The sequence below is a fragment of the Cydia strobilella genome, chromosome 1 (genome assembly GCF_947568885.1).
Source record: "Cydia strobilella chromosome 1, ilCydStro3.1, whole genome shotgun sequence".
Classification (NCBI taxonomy): domain Eukaryota; kingdom Metazoa; phylum Arthropoda; class Insecta; order Lepidoptera; family Tortricidae; genus Cydia; species Cydia strobilella.
In genome coordinates this window covers 11083852-11099024 of record NC_086041.1, presented here as the reverse complement: position 1 = coordinate 11099024, position 15173 = coordinate 11083852, and the positions used below count along the sequence as shown (strand labels likewise).

Sequence of the window (15173 nt, the reverse complement as noted above, 5' to 3'; positions counted from 1 at the left end):
TGTCAACTCGTTTTCATGTCATATCAAATTTTTATGGTATTCTTACAGGATTTTTTCCCATTTAGTCTGTTAAGTTTAACTCTTTGTATAATATCTAAGCACTGATCAGTACGGACGAATTTAAATCCATTGTTTTCCATCCAATAGGTTTAAATTCGTTCGCACTGATCAGTGCTTATACATACGAAGGGTTAAGTGATCGGAATTTATAATTTTGCTTTGCTTAATAGGAACAAACAACTAACAGTAAACTGTCAATAAGCGTACCATAGAACCACCCAAATATTAGTCCAGTACTATAACTATGGTCCTATGGAAGAGAACAGAACTATGGAAGAGATCGCTCTTCATCCATAAGACCGCCTGTTATCTACCTCTCTCATCTTTAATCAATTGTTTTCTTTAAGTTGTATCTTTTACTGAGGTGTGCTAATAAAGGGTATTCTATCTATCTATGGTCCAGAAGCTCAATAAGTACGTGATTACGTGATATCAAGCTTTTTTGGTGTTGTCTGAGTTTTTACTAAATTTATCCATGGACATAATGTTGCCATAAAACCGCCCTATTCAAATAATAGTCAAACCTAAACGAAGACCTAAGAGTTAGTTTTGAACCATAGTTGGAAGCTTTTGGACTATAGTTGTATGGTTATACGGTAAATTTTTGAACAGGTTTTATTCATTTTGTCTTGTTAGTGATCATATCGAGATGATCTGATGATAGAGACCTAATGTAATATTAAATAAAAGTTTTGTTATTCCTTTAATAAATCGAATAATCCATACTAATATTATAAATGCGAAAGTCTATCTGTCTGTCTGTCTGACTGTCTGTGTGTTACCTCTTCACGCTTAAACCGCTGAACCGATTTAGTTTAAATTTGGTATACAGATAGTTTGAGTCCCGGGGAAGGACATAGGATACTTTTTATCCCAGAACTCACCCCTCAAGGGGGTGAAAAGAGGGTGGAAATTTGTATGGGGAATCAATAACAGCTGAACCGATTTAGATGAAACTTGGTATGGGGATAGTTTGAGCTGTGGGAAAGGATAATAGAATAACTTTTATCCCCGAAATCATCTCTTAAGGTTATAAAAAATGGGGTGGAAATGTATAGTGTGGACCAATTTGGGGGTGAAAAAAGGATGGATTAAAAAGCAGATTTGTTTAAGAATTATGGTACCCAAATTACTAATTCCACGCAGACGAAGTCGCGGGCAAAAGCTAGTAATAAAATAACACAACCAGGTTACGTTTGGGATTACTGTTTAAATAAAAGTATAATCAGCTATAAAACCTTTTATAATCAAAAAAATATTGTCAAGGTCAAGTTCCACCCTAAATACCTAATGTGTTCATGTGTGTGTGTAATGTGTATATGGGGTATTACTGCAATGTTCTGCCGCCAGAGAGCAGCACTGGCACATATTGTAAACCATAGAGTAACTTACACCATACTATGCCTTAAACAGTTTTTCGAGAAGTTTTCACTATGAAACCTACCTCGAATAATATGCAAGTGATAGAGCGGCAGATGAAGAAATTTCAATTTTCGTGTTTCGCGATAGGCCCTCCTCAGTATGTGCTGCTCAGAGTTTTCCGTAATATCCCCTATTCGAATAATTGGCGTCCACAGCTTAAATACAAGCTTGGGTCTGTCAGCACAACAACAACTTCTTAGTTCAGTATAATAAACTAAGAAGACATTATCTTCTTAGTTTGGTCGCTAAAAGTTTAATCCTAATAAACAAGATAATAACTAATATCAACTTTAACTATTGGAAAACTATAAAACAAGCTATGTTATATCTGGTATGACACGACCTGAACCTCTCTTTTATTTCGTTGAAATATTTTTTCCTCACTCTTAAAAAAATTTAATGCGCTTATTTGTCTCAACATAATTAACTAATTAAAACTATGTTTATATCCAATCATAGAACGTATGGTGCTATTTCTTTTAAAACAGACCATAATTAATTATGTGGCCCCAGTGAATAAGGGTACAAGTCTCGGGCAGCGCAGGTGTAAGTTACACCTAAGCTGCGCAAGACTTGTACCCTTTTTCACTAGGACCACAGAATTAAACGTCAAACTTAAGCAGCTCTATATAACTCTTGTTTATGGTAAAATATTGCCAGTGTTTAAAAAGTGATGTAAAATACCTATATTACAGAAATTGTAGTTTACGTTTCATTATTGTTGCCACGTCCATTATAGGGGTGTTTACCATAGCACAGTCGGTTAAGTTCTGACGTGTGTCACGTATGTAAATTCATTCACCACGGAACGTTTCACAATTTGGCGTAGTTTGTGTTGTGGATAAGAAATGGGCTAACGCAAATTTTTACACGTTTAGTCCTTAAACACCATCTTACCATAATAAGAAACATTGTTATCATTCTGCAGCACCAAGTCGGTAACCCGCTCGGCGGGTTCTCTGTTTGTAGTCGCTTTCCTCTACAAAGCGGGAAAACGCTGGAATCGTCTACGAGCGAAGCGCTATGAAAACGTTGGCAGTAAAAATCTGTTAATATATTTTAAAAGTTTATCGTTTAATTATTTATTAACAAAATATCAATGCAAAACCTTAAACTTATCCTCCTAAAAATTCCTAACAATATCGAACCCGCATCTTCCGCGAGGAACCCAACTTTGCTAACCAAGTATGTCCAGTCCAATGTAAGAAACGTTGTTTTAATTTAATAACGGTCACACGCTCTCTTGAGAAATCCAGTGGAAAACAGAACAAATGAGATCCGCTGTGACAGCCCTCTGGGCCGCCGACTGCCCACCCCTTATAAAAGCAGCGGAGTTACCGCTGGCCCGCAGAAGCACAACCCTGCTGCCAGCTACTGGACGTTACTATGGTCCTGATTTGATGAAGTTCGAAAAACTGTAAGTAAGTACTTATCCCTTTTTTCTGTTTTTTCCAACTGGTTCTAATTGAATGTCGATTTTTAACACGCCTCACAGAGACTTTTGATTACCCCCTTTTGGAATATATTAACAAATATACTCTATAATTAGATTTTTGTCACTACATTGTATTATAAATGCTAAAAAATGTTTACATGAAGACAGTAATGAAGGCACTTTCAGGCGATTTACTTTAATTGTGACATTTGTAGTCAGTTTTCAAGAGACTGGGATATTTGGTACTAAAAGTTGGCCAAAAATATTTTGTAGCCCTAATGGCTTAAAAGTCTTTACTATGCTTTAGTTCAAAAGTTAGAGAGGGGGGGGGGGGATTACTTTAAAATGTATGCATTAAATAGAAAAAGAAGTCCTCTAAGAAAATTGTGGGATTTCCTAAAAAAACTACTTCACGGTGTACTTTCTCAATGATTTTGAAATTTCCAAAAATTCTTACTTAGAATTTACCTTTTTTTATTTTATTTTTTGTTATTACAAAATTTTAACAAAAATCTTCATAATTTAGCTTCATAAGCTAGCCGGGAATTTGGTTAGTATGCCTTATATTTTTAATTCATGGGTACATATTTTAAAAAATAACATTCAGGATAATGTACCTAGTATTTTTTCTGCAAAGTCGTGTAGGTTTCTTTTCTACGGCCTCGATCATTAGTTCCATGTTGATAACCGTCCACTCATAACATGGAAAATTTATTGTTTTAAGGCATAGTAGGTATGTATAATTTTGACCATGTAATAAAAACATATATTTTTCAGTTGCAAGCAAAATGCGAAAACGGCTGCACATATTAGCTTTGACCCTGCTTATCTTGTCAAGTAATGCATTTGGCGGCGGGAATAAAACAAAAACAGCAAAAACTGCCCAGAAAACACATCTCAAGGAAAAAGCAGCCGACCGCATTAAAAGATTTGCCGATTATGACGAAAACGATGGACAATTTTGGGCTAATAGAGGAAAGAGACAAGTCACTCATAAATATTTAACTAAAGATGATATTGATCAAGAAGTAAATAGAAAGTTTCCAAATATAAATAATGAACCACCTTTTTGGGGTAACCGAGGCAGGCGTTCATCTGAAGAAAATTACAATGACTTATCGTATTCTGATCTTGTTTCTGGTAATAATGATTACTACAGTTTTACAACAGAACAAAACCTCAAAGGGCATCCAAGTTTAAAAGACAGAAGGGAAAATACGCTTCCCTTTTGGGGCAATCGAGGGAGGCGGAATTCAGATGAATTGCCAGTTGACAATGATGTTGGACCATTCTGGAGTAGCAGGGGCAGACGACAAGAGGAAGAACCATTTTGGGGTACGAGAGGACGAAGAGAAAATAATTTACCATTCTGGGGTAACAGGGAAAGACGAGACAATGAGCCATTTTGGGGAAGCCGAGGTAGAAGGGAAGAAAACGAGCCGTTTTGGGGTAACCGCGGAAGAAGACAAGATGAGGAGCCTTTCTGGGGCAACAGAGGAAAAAAAGAAGATGAAGAACCATTTTGGGGAAATAGAGGCAGGCGAAAGAAAGATCTCAAAGAATCTATAATGGAAGCTATTAATAAAGTTGAAAGTGATATAGACTATTTATCCAGGCTTAAAGAAGACACAACTAAATTCAATGCGCGTTTCTGGAAGAATAGAGCAAGGGACAGTCAGTTAAAGTATTTCTTTGATGGTAATCGAATGAAAAATCAGCATGGCGTTGAGCGAATTCCTTTTGAGTTGACTGTGAAGCCATCAGTCTCCAGTACTCTGTTCGACGATAGAATATATGCTGATCAACCACATTATATTTTAGTAGAAAGAAGCAGCCGATCATCAGCTGAATCCCTAGATCCCTATTTTATATCCAGAGGCAAAAAGAAGTACTTTAAAACATCAAGGGGTAGACGAAACGCTATCGAAGAAATAGTAAAATCGGTACGAAACGATCCTTTTTATATAGCAAGAGGCAAAAAGGATTTTCAAGACATGAAATTAACTCACCCAAAAACTCATGATGGGTTTTTAAAGGCTAAAGAACTCATCTGTGCAACTATTGAACTAACATTAATGAATAATGAAAACAAAGATGTCAAAAGAGAAATAAATGAAGAAAGAGACAGACGAAACATTCTGAAGAAGTTAGCAGCTCAGCTACAAAATGATCCGTATTTTGTTAGTAGAGGCAAGAAAAATGAAAGCAAAGAAAATGAAGTCGAAGAATTCATTAGTCAAATAGCGCCTATGTGTAACTAAAATATTTTAATAAGTGTTTGGGCTCTTATTGACATAAGTGTACCGCACAAAAAAGAAAAAAAAACGAAGTGTAATGCTAATGTATAATAAATAAATAATGTTACTAATTTTAGGCCAAGCAATAAGAAAGTATAGAGGGAAATGCTAGGAACACAATTTTTAACTTCGTAGCTTTGTTTGGACTAGTTAGGAGATGAACATATCAAAAGTCCCCGACCGTAACCCTGGTGCTGAGGGGGAGACGGGGGTTTGAAGGTAAAATTTTTCGGTTTTTCGATTATATCTCGGAAACTATGGGTCTGAGCGACATGGCCACTTATACAAAGTGAAAAGTAATCTAATTAGTTACAAGTTTTATTAGGTTTATTTTTTTGATATCTTGTATAGTTTTTGAGATATCCGCTCTTGAAGGCTTATTTAGAGCTCTCACTTTTATCTTGATTTTCTACATCAGAGAAGCTGCTAGGCCGGGTTTGGTAACGTTTTCTGATATCATTTATGGTATCAAAATTGACACCTTTCCGAAGTAAAAACATATAAACTTTAAACAAATAACTATTTTTAAACTCCTCTTCACGCTTAAACCGCTGAACCGATTTAGTTGAAATTTGGTAAATAGATGTTTCAAGTCCCGAGACAGGACATAATATAGTTTTTATCTCAAAAATCATACTTTGAAGGTGTGAAATTTGGTGTGAGGGGAATTCAGCTTCTTCGCCGAAGTTGAATTCCTGAGGTTAATACTGTTTAAATTTAGGTTTGAAGTCATGTTTGGTATCATTGCCAACTAAATCAAACATGTAGACCATCCCAAATATTATTTAAATGGGTTCAGCGGTTATTGATTCCCCATACAAATTTCCACCCTACTTTTTACACCCTTAAAAGATGATTTTGGTTATAAAAACTATCCTATGTACTGTCCCGGGACTCGAACCATCTCTATACCAAATTTCAACAAAATCGGTTTGGCGGTTTAAGCGTAAAGAGGAATTTTATAAAAAAAAATTTTTTTTTAATTTTGTTTTTACTTAGAAATGGTGTCAATGTCGATACCATAAATGAATTCAGCACCCCCGATTTATACGAAAACGATTCCAAACCCGGCCTAGCAGCTTCACTGATGTAGATAATCAAGATAAAAATGAGAGCCCTAAATAAACCTTCAAGAGCGGATATCTCAAAAACTAACAAGATATCGAAAAACTTGACTGAATAACACTTGTAACAAATTAAATCTCTTTTCATTTTGTATAAGTGGCCAAGTTACTCAGACGCATAGTTTCCGAGATATAATCGAAAAACCGAAAAATGGAACCTTCAAACCCCCCTTTCCCCCCAGCACCAGGGTTACGGCTGGGGACTTTTGATATGTTCACCTCCTAACTAGTCCAAACAAAGCCACGAAGTCAAAAATTGTGTTCCAAGCAATTCCCTCTATACCTTTTTTTGGGCATTTATTTCCTGGCCTATTTTCACAGAAATATACTTATGTAAAGAAAGTTAATTATAAAAACTGATTATGACACGATGGTTTGAATAAAAATAAAAATTAATTCTTTATTTCATCCTTTCATCCTATATATTCCTCGACCCATCCCATCCCATCCCATCCCATTACATCCCATTCCCATTTACTTGGGGTCGGCCCTCCTTGTCCATCTTCTCCATTGCATGCGATTTTGTGCGGTGTCTTTATTGACGTTTATTTCTTTGAGGTCTTTCTCGACCGTCGTCAACCAGGTGGAAGGGCGTCTTCCCCGTCCTCTTTGTATCGTCGGCAAGTTTAAAGCCAGCTTGACTATGTGGTCTTCAGGGCGTCTCTGTACGTGCCCATACCATCGGAGGCGTTTTTCTACCACTTTGTCAGCTATAGGTGCGACCTTGAACCTTCCCCTTATGTAGCCATATTATTTAATCCTTTCATCCTCAAGAAAAATATTTCTTTAATATCATCAGTCTCTTCCTAATACCTAGAGTAAATTGCCCATACTGGACCACTCAAGAAAATTTTGCTAGCGCTGTATTCTTACTATTATTAGTACCCAAACTGAGTAGTTCTTTGTTTTGTACAAATTCTTGCAAATCGGTTAGTTATTGGTGATTATTTGGTTAGTTATTAATTCTATATTTTTATTATGGCAGATGCATAAGAGTGGCACACCTTCGTTTATCATCAGATTGAATTGTATTTCATTTGTTTTCCCATTTTCCCTGTGACTAGTAACCTAACGCGAAGACTTGTCCCTAGCTGACTTCACCTACTTAAAATATACCTACATAAATACACGCATTATACGTAGCTAAAATCCGCTATATCCTTGAATTTGAAAATTGGCGTCAATTATTCCCTCCGTAAATTGTAATACAGTAACACAATAACAAAAGTTGATCTTTTTTTTGTTTACGGTGTGGGAAATGTATTTACGCACCGTCCCCCCGGCCGCGGGAAGGCGATTGATGGGGGGGTGTGTGGGACTCGCCGCTCCTGTCCCCTCTCAGCTGGCTTAAGTGGTATTACAGAATAAGTAATAGTACTACCGTACAGAAAGGAAATTTCATACAAAACCGAAGTTTGACAGCGATTCAGGACCGAATCATGCTGTCCCTTTCTAATATATGGCACTATCCCTTTCGGCTATTTAAGGTTGTCAAAATTCAAGTCATTATCTTATTTGTGGTCGTGCACGCAAAGGGACGTCTTGTTCTGCCAACCCTAATAATTGCTCGGTGCAATGCTGAGCTCAACGGAGCCGAATTTGCCCTAAGCGAGGAGTTTCGCACCCCTGGTGGTATTGATTTGCGAATGGCGGCCCGATTCGAACTTTAAGATATCTACGTCAAAAAAATTCTAAGATACAACATGAAACGGATATATCAGTGTCAAAAGTAGCGTTTCTTCAAACAAAAAACGTCACTTTTGACACTGACATATCGGCTACGACGTAGCGCTACATGGGTTTTCCGGTATGTAGTGAAAATGCTTCGTAAAGGCAAAACGACAACGTTTCGTGATTAGAGGTGAATGGTTTAAGGCAGGTTCCAACTGACGGTTTGTTATCTGTAGTTTATGGTTCATTTTCTAGCTCGCTTCAATGTGTTAATGTCCCGTAGGTTCAGCCAGCAGTTTTTGAAAAATCGTAGCACTTCTTTTAAATCATAATACCTACGGTTGGCAAAAAAAAGTATAGCAATCTTGGGGCATTTCTCGAGTAACTTCATCGATTCAAAACCTGGTTAAACAACTTTCGCTCGATGGAAAAAAATTACTAGGTCGAAAATGCACCATTAAAAATTTGTAAGTAATCATTTTTGCACAAAAGCTAAAAATAAGAAACTTGCTTCTAAAATATTTTATTATTGATCGAACTCATCAATTACTTTTTTTGTTTAAAGTAACTAAAAATAACAATTCAAAACAATGATATCCGCGATTCCGGGCACGCGCAGCAGTCTCGCTCACGCTGTCAGAGAAGAACCTGAAGCTGAACTCACGGCGCCGTAGTCATAAACAAGAAATTATTTTTTTTTTATCCTGGAATTTGTACTCACGAAAGTTCATCTGTCAGCTGAAACCTAAACGGTTGCAGCGCCATCTGCGTTGAGCTTGTCGTATTTAACTTCATTGCTCATCGCTTTTGTTTAATTAGTACTTCGATATTAAACTCAGGGAGATCATAATAAGTAAATAAATGAATTTTACAGGAAATAAAAGACCGTATTTAGTGTGTTTTTTTATTACTGCAATACAATAATATGTGATACATCCAAACATCCTATTTTATTTAAATCTGCTCTCAAAGTAGATCTGGTAAAGTTCAAAGATTTTGAGCAATCACCTCAAAACAATATCAATTCGTACTATAAAAATGTTTTAGAATTCCATTTGCATGAAAACAATTAACGTTTAAAATGGCCGGCTATCATAACGATGCAAATATTTCAGTTACAAACTGCATATCCACATTTACTATAGATAATTATTTATTTCTTGGTTCATTATGGCCGCTCTTAAGGGACAATTATAACACTCGTCTGATATGGCTATTACCATGTAAATAACTCTAAAAGACATTTTTTAATAAATAATTATAAAATGTCTATATAAGGTACTTAGGTCATCATTTTAAAACGATGCACGAACATAACAATTCAGATTTTTTTAATAATACTGTTAAAAATGTTAAATTACCATTCAAATTGTTGATATTTGGTAATCAAATTTTGTATACATTTTATGGCCGCAGGATGACAATGACATTTAATGCCTTAACTAAACGTTAATAATCTCATAATACTACATTTACCCACGCTCACAAGCGCAACACATTTTTTAACGTTTATTATTATTTTATTTCATTAGATTAGCGTACATCAATCTAAATTATAAGCTGGAATAATAACATTCATTCGAAAACATTTTTAACATCATTAGGCTCCTTATTACGTGTCTTCAAGACTTTACGTTAAATCACATTCGAAAACACTTGAAAACGTCAATTCCGAATTCTCCGTGACGCCATCTCGTGAGCGCACGGATCCAAGTCAACGCCTTCTTTCAGCAGGCCTTGAAAATAATTGTAAACCCTGTAGGCCTTGAAATTCGTTCAGACTCTCCACAGCAGGAGATGATTGGTCGAGTCTTCCCTGCCCGCATCTTCAGTCATGCTCGAACTCCTGAAGTCCTCATAACCGTCTCCTCCCGAAATGATTAAAGTTTCCTTGTTACTCTGTGTAGTCTCCGCCTGTTTGTGTAGTTTCTCCGCGTTGGCTGACCGCCTGGTCAAGGCTTTCGTCTTAAGGCTTGCTTGCGCGGGTTTCGCTGGTTGTTTCTGAGCTGCTGGATTCTCTACGATGGTCAGGAATCGCACATGGCCAGTATGGCCGTAGGTGACACCTGTAATTAAAAGAAATACGCTTTAGGCCCAATTACAGTGTTCTGTTAAAATTAAATAGGTATGAGGCTTTGGAACGTACGCGTCCTTTTATATTCCCTTTTAATATTGTGTGTAGGCGTATTTTTATGACAATAATAAGACGAATCATTGTCTTTGGGATGATGTCGTCGCAGTCTAGTATCGTTAGTCGTAGGCACCGTGAACTGTCCAGTGCGGGCGTTGGGTTAGTCGTAACTGTCGTAAGTATCTCGGCGCGCCAAAATCATTGTCATCCGTAGTTATAGGATCACCACAAACTAATTAGCAAACACTCGTACCTGTGAGCGTGGGCACAGTGAACTGTCCAGTGCGTGCGTTGGGCGAGTTATGCAGCGGCGCGGTCAGCAGCACCCCGGCGCTCGTGCCCACCCATAGCGTATCTTTGTGTGCCAACAACGCCGTAACCCGTAGGCACGCCGCTTTGTGTTGCCGGATGATGTCGTCGCAACCTGCAAAGTGTACGTTATAATGATAAGCAGCCCGTTTCTGTGAATATTGACCGCTCTTCAGAGCATGAGGTTCGGGGAAATTCTACAAGTATATTCTATGAGTATGATGTGTGCACCTATATTTTTACACTTGACTGTACTAACTCATATTATGATTTGTATTTATTTGATCGGTAATCACAAATCTTACAATCGAATCAACCACTTTTCTCATTACATTCATATAAAGCCTGACCAGGAATATATGATCACGCGCCATGTTGCGAAATTTCACTGGAACAAATTTTTTCATACTATACTGAACTGTCACCCTATAATGAGAATAACAGCGCCCTCTTGACAATGATCATATAGGGTGCCTAGGGGCCTTGGGTCAGGCTTTAAATCGAAATCGTTTGTGACCCCTTTATAATTATCACATGGGTAGTAAGTGCAATATCTTACTGATCGATTTTGGAGGCGAGTTTTAGTTTTTTTACTCCCAAGTAAAACGGGTTGATTCTGTAATAATTTGATTTGAAACACTTTAATTAATAACTATATATTAACTGACGTCGTTTTATACTCGTTTTTTCTGTGACGAAATTCAGCCAACCACCTCTTTGCACTTACCTTGCAGCATTTTGGTAACTTGTGGCGTGATGTTGATCTCAGCGAGCATCTCTCTCGTGGTGGCATTGTAACACCTGAGCTGCGCGGCATTGTCCAGCGACAGCCAGATGGAGCCGCCCGCCACCGCCATGTGACTGATGGGCTTCGTTTCGGAACTTATTTGGAATGTTTCGTCGACCTGGAATGTTAAACATTGAAAATAAAATAAAAAATATGAGGTTAAAAGTCCCATTGGCGGGTACAGGCCTGAGTAACGGCAGTGTTTGGGCTACAACCTACAGCCCTGATGCTAGCCAACTACTAGTTTGGAATTAAAACACTCATTAGAATTTCTTTTCACAGGTATGCAATGCAAGTTACCTGAAGGCGGGATTCCACCAGTGTGCGGCACTGTGCGGCACAAGCATTTATATAGTTCTGCGCTTGTGCCGCATACTGGTGGAATCTGGGGGGCGGCAAAGGCGTTGAGGGGTTTTTAAAACAAATACACTGATTTTTCCTTGTCATCGCGTCGTAAACCTACCGCAACGTTATCGCATCAATACTCTATTATTTTTTATTTACCTATATTTAAATAAATGTCATGTGCTATATAAACCTAATATTTACTTCTTCTTCTTAACTGACAGACGACATGATCTAATTGTGAATATTTATAACTTTTAATCAAGAGATTTTCCAAAAACAAACCTGCAACGATTGCGGGTTTATGATTTTGATGGACGAGTGCGTCGCGCACCATAGCTTGCCGCCGGACAGGAGCATGCTGGTAACCGACGCGTTGCCCGTGCCCACGGGGATCGTGGAGCGCTCGCTCCAGGAACCGTCTGAAAGGCGGTAAGAATTTCTGGTAAAAAAAAGACTTGTATAAACCAAGGGTAGACCTTGGGGAATACCATACATAAATCCTATTATTTATCAATTGGGTCGGTCAGGATTTATTTTGATGTTAGTCTATATCTACAAATAATTTTACCTATATCTCTGCAATATACCACGAGGTCACCGTTGCCAAGGGCAACAAACACCTTTCCCTCCATGTACCTGAAATTTTTAACATTATTCTGATTAAAATCCAAGAAACCAGCAATACCGCATTTTTTGAATATATATTTTTTTTTAAATAAATAAACAGTTCTTGAGATATCGGCATGAAAAACCAATGCTTTAAAAATACTGGGTATTTTCAATATCAAACAAAAAAATTAAACACGTAATTAATCTAACTGAGGAACATTACAACGAAGACGAACTATAGTCTTTAGTTTAGTTTTTATAGTTAAATCATTTAATACACAGTTGTGTTGTAATGTAACTTAACTTTGTTTTTCTTGGTGCGTTTTTTACTTAGGCAGCGCAGCTGTACATGTGAATGCAACTGCCTAAGCCGTGAATGCAGGCTGTTCTCTATAAGGATATTTAAAGAACAAGAAGTACACTTACACTATAGAATGCACCCCCGAGTTGTGCTGGAGCTTCACTTTGTTCTTCTTGATCCGAATATTATCTAAACAGTTGTAGACGTGTATGCAGCCGTCCTCTGTGCCAAGCCACATGGTAGGCTGATTGGCGGTCGTGCCGCTGTCTTCCGATGATTGCCGACTGGCGGGCGTTGAAAGGGTACCTGGTTGAAACAGCTAGTTGAATTACGTTCAAAGTAGGTACGTACTATTGCATATTTTTAAAGATTAACAACTAAAGCGGTAGGTATTTATTAGGTACTGAAATTACATAGTGTGCATGCAAAAGGTTTGGAAATATCATACCCAGAATGGAACGTCCTGAAACTGAGAGCCGATGTAGGAAGTTCAATATATCATACATTTAATACAGGTATGGTACTGGTAAATAAGGTAATACAGGTAGGAACATAAACATTTTTGGACCAGCATACTCTACTGCGATTAAGTTGTGCATGTCAGTAATGTTTACCTATCATCATGTGAGAAAGAAACATCCACGCGAATAATCAAAAAAGCGATGATTGTCTAAGTGCATAACTTGTATCGCATTAAGTAGCTGATAAACAATTAATACTTATTTACTGATATTATTATATTACTTACTGATATTTTATATTAAACACACTAAAGAGGGCAACAAATTAAAACATTAATGGATATTATACTCAGGGTATTATTATTTTAAGTAGCATGGACAAAGGTGGAAATAGGCAAGGAGACTATTGGTGTTATTCAATTTAAAAGGTTTTTAAACTTTTCGATGCCATGTCAAATACAAAAGCTGTCATCTAGACGCCAAGTCACTGAAGTGTGAAACTGAAATTGAACTTTATGCATATGCATGTAGGTCTATGTTGCTCTGTGGTCTATGATCGATTAATCGGTCTTTGGCGTTGAACCTACGGTGCGTATATATCGGTCATTGGCGTCCAAAAGGTTAATACTTATATTGGAAGTTCAAAACATACCTAGTTAATATCAATCATCAACTATAATGTTTATAATATTTTTTATCAACCATCTGAATTAAGCTGAAGATGCCCTAGCCATTTACATTTTTATTCAAATACTATTAGGCTCTCAACTCACATGTGATCCCCATAGCCTGCTTGTCCACCGCTGGATTCGAGTTGGACTTCATCACAGGATGCACGGGCATATTCTGCCCCGTGTAGGGGGTGCTCAGACTCTTGCTATGGTTGGGGGTTAGCGTGGATCTGTGGTTGAGGGATGCTGTGAGGCTCCCTTGCAGTCGGAGGCTGGCGGATTCCTGACTTCGCTCTGATAGGGCGTCTTGGTTCTCGCTGTTCGATGAACCGTCGTCGTCGTCTTCGCTTGATGATGAGCTTGAAATATATTTATATTTTTTAAATAAGAAAATTAGTACACAGTCGAATTTTTTTATGTTATAAAATAGATGACGCTAATCCCTATAAGGGATTATGTATTAAGGTAACCATTGTACCTACGTATATACTTTCTATAGGCCAAGCAATAAGCAGGTATAGAGGGAAATGTTAGGAACACAATTTTTTACTCCGTAACTTTGTTTGGACTAGTTAGGAGGTGAACATATCAAAAGTCCCCGGCCGTAACCCTGGTGCCGGGGGGAGAGGGCAGTTTGAAGGTTCCTTTAGTCGGGTTTTCACTTATATTTTAGAAAGTTTGCGTCTTAGCGACATGACTACTTAAACAAAACGAAAGCTGATTAAATTTTCTACAAGTTTAATGCAGTCAAATTTTTCGATACCTTGAATAGTTTTCGAGATATTCTCTATTGAAAGTTTATTTGGGTCTCAATTTTATCGTGATATCTACATCAATGAAGCTACTATGCCATGTTTGGTACCGTTTTCGTATAAATCGGGAGTGCCAAATTAATTTATGGTATCACACTGACACCATTCCGAAGTAAAAACATATAAACTTTAAACAAATAAGTACCTCTTTTACTCCTCTTCACGCTTTAACCGCTGAACCGTATCCTCCTAAGACCCGGGCTTTTAAAATATTACTTGTTAGAAAGACCGAACTAGCTTTTAATAGAACAAAATGGCAACCATTGTTAAGTCCTGACGTTTGAAAATTACAGGTCTCGTTATGACCGAACTACCTATTAAAAGAACAAAATCAATTTTTAAACTTTATTGCGATATTTTAGACCTAAACGCCATTATCTTAGTGTTTATATATTTGTCCCTGTCACACGCGTTGAATGAAACGAAACCAAGTCGCCATATTTGTTCTTAGTGCCCAGCAAAAGGGGACAATGGCAGCATGTGGGAAACAACGTAAGTAAATCCATTAATACTTCATAGTAATATTGGTATTTCTTGCAATTAAAATTGTGTTTTTTTCTAATGAATTAGTAATATTTAACTATAATGTATTATTTTTGACAAACATGCGACGTAAACGATGTTTTTGCAAGGTAATTTAATTTGTTCTTTTAAAAGTGAGTTCGGTTAATAAATGGAATTTCATTCTAGTGCTACGCGACGTGGACATAGTGCAGCTTCTCAATGAATCTGAAA

General features: G+C 37.3%; 2 protein-coding genes across 4 annotated transcripts in view; one reads left to right on the top strand and one right to left on the bottom strand.

Moving 5' to 3' along the window:
* The first annotated feature begins 2590 nt into the window (after positions 1–2590).
* Positions 2591–5234, top strand: LOC134747079 (uncharacterized). Its single transcript, XM_063681647.1, has 2 exons — positions 2591–2899; positions 3695–5234. Exon 2 carries the CDS (start codon positions 3706–3708, stop codon positions 5176–5178), a length of 1473 nt encoding a protein of 490 aa, XP_063537717.1. The 5' UTR covers positions 2591–2899; positions 3695–3705; the 3' UTR covers positions 5179–5234.
* A 4287-nt stretch (positions 5235–9521) lies between these two features.
* The window catches only part of LOC134740945 (rho guanine nucleotide exchange factor 17), a 186034-nt gene continuing 180382 nt past the window's right edge, over positions 9522–15173 (bottom strand). For all 3 annotated transcript variants that reach the window (XM_063673628.1, XM_063673610.1, XM_063673619.1), the window contains 7 exons: positions 13729–13985; positions 12620–12800; positions 12153–12220; positions 11867–12003; positions 11177–11354; positions 10394–10564; positions 9522–10075 (listed from right to left, as the gene is read on the bottom strand). In XM_063673628.1, coding sequence (XP_063529698.1) covers positions 9786–10075; positions 10394–10564; positions 11177–11354; positions 11867–12003; positions 12153–12220; positions 12620–12800; positions 13729–13985 — 1282 coding nt within the window. In that variant the 3' untranslated portion in view covers positions 9522–9785. The remainder of the gene's footprint in view (positions 10076–10393; positions 10565–11176; positions 11355–11866; positions 12004–12152; positions 12221–12619; positions 12801–13728; positions 13986–15173) is intronic.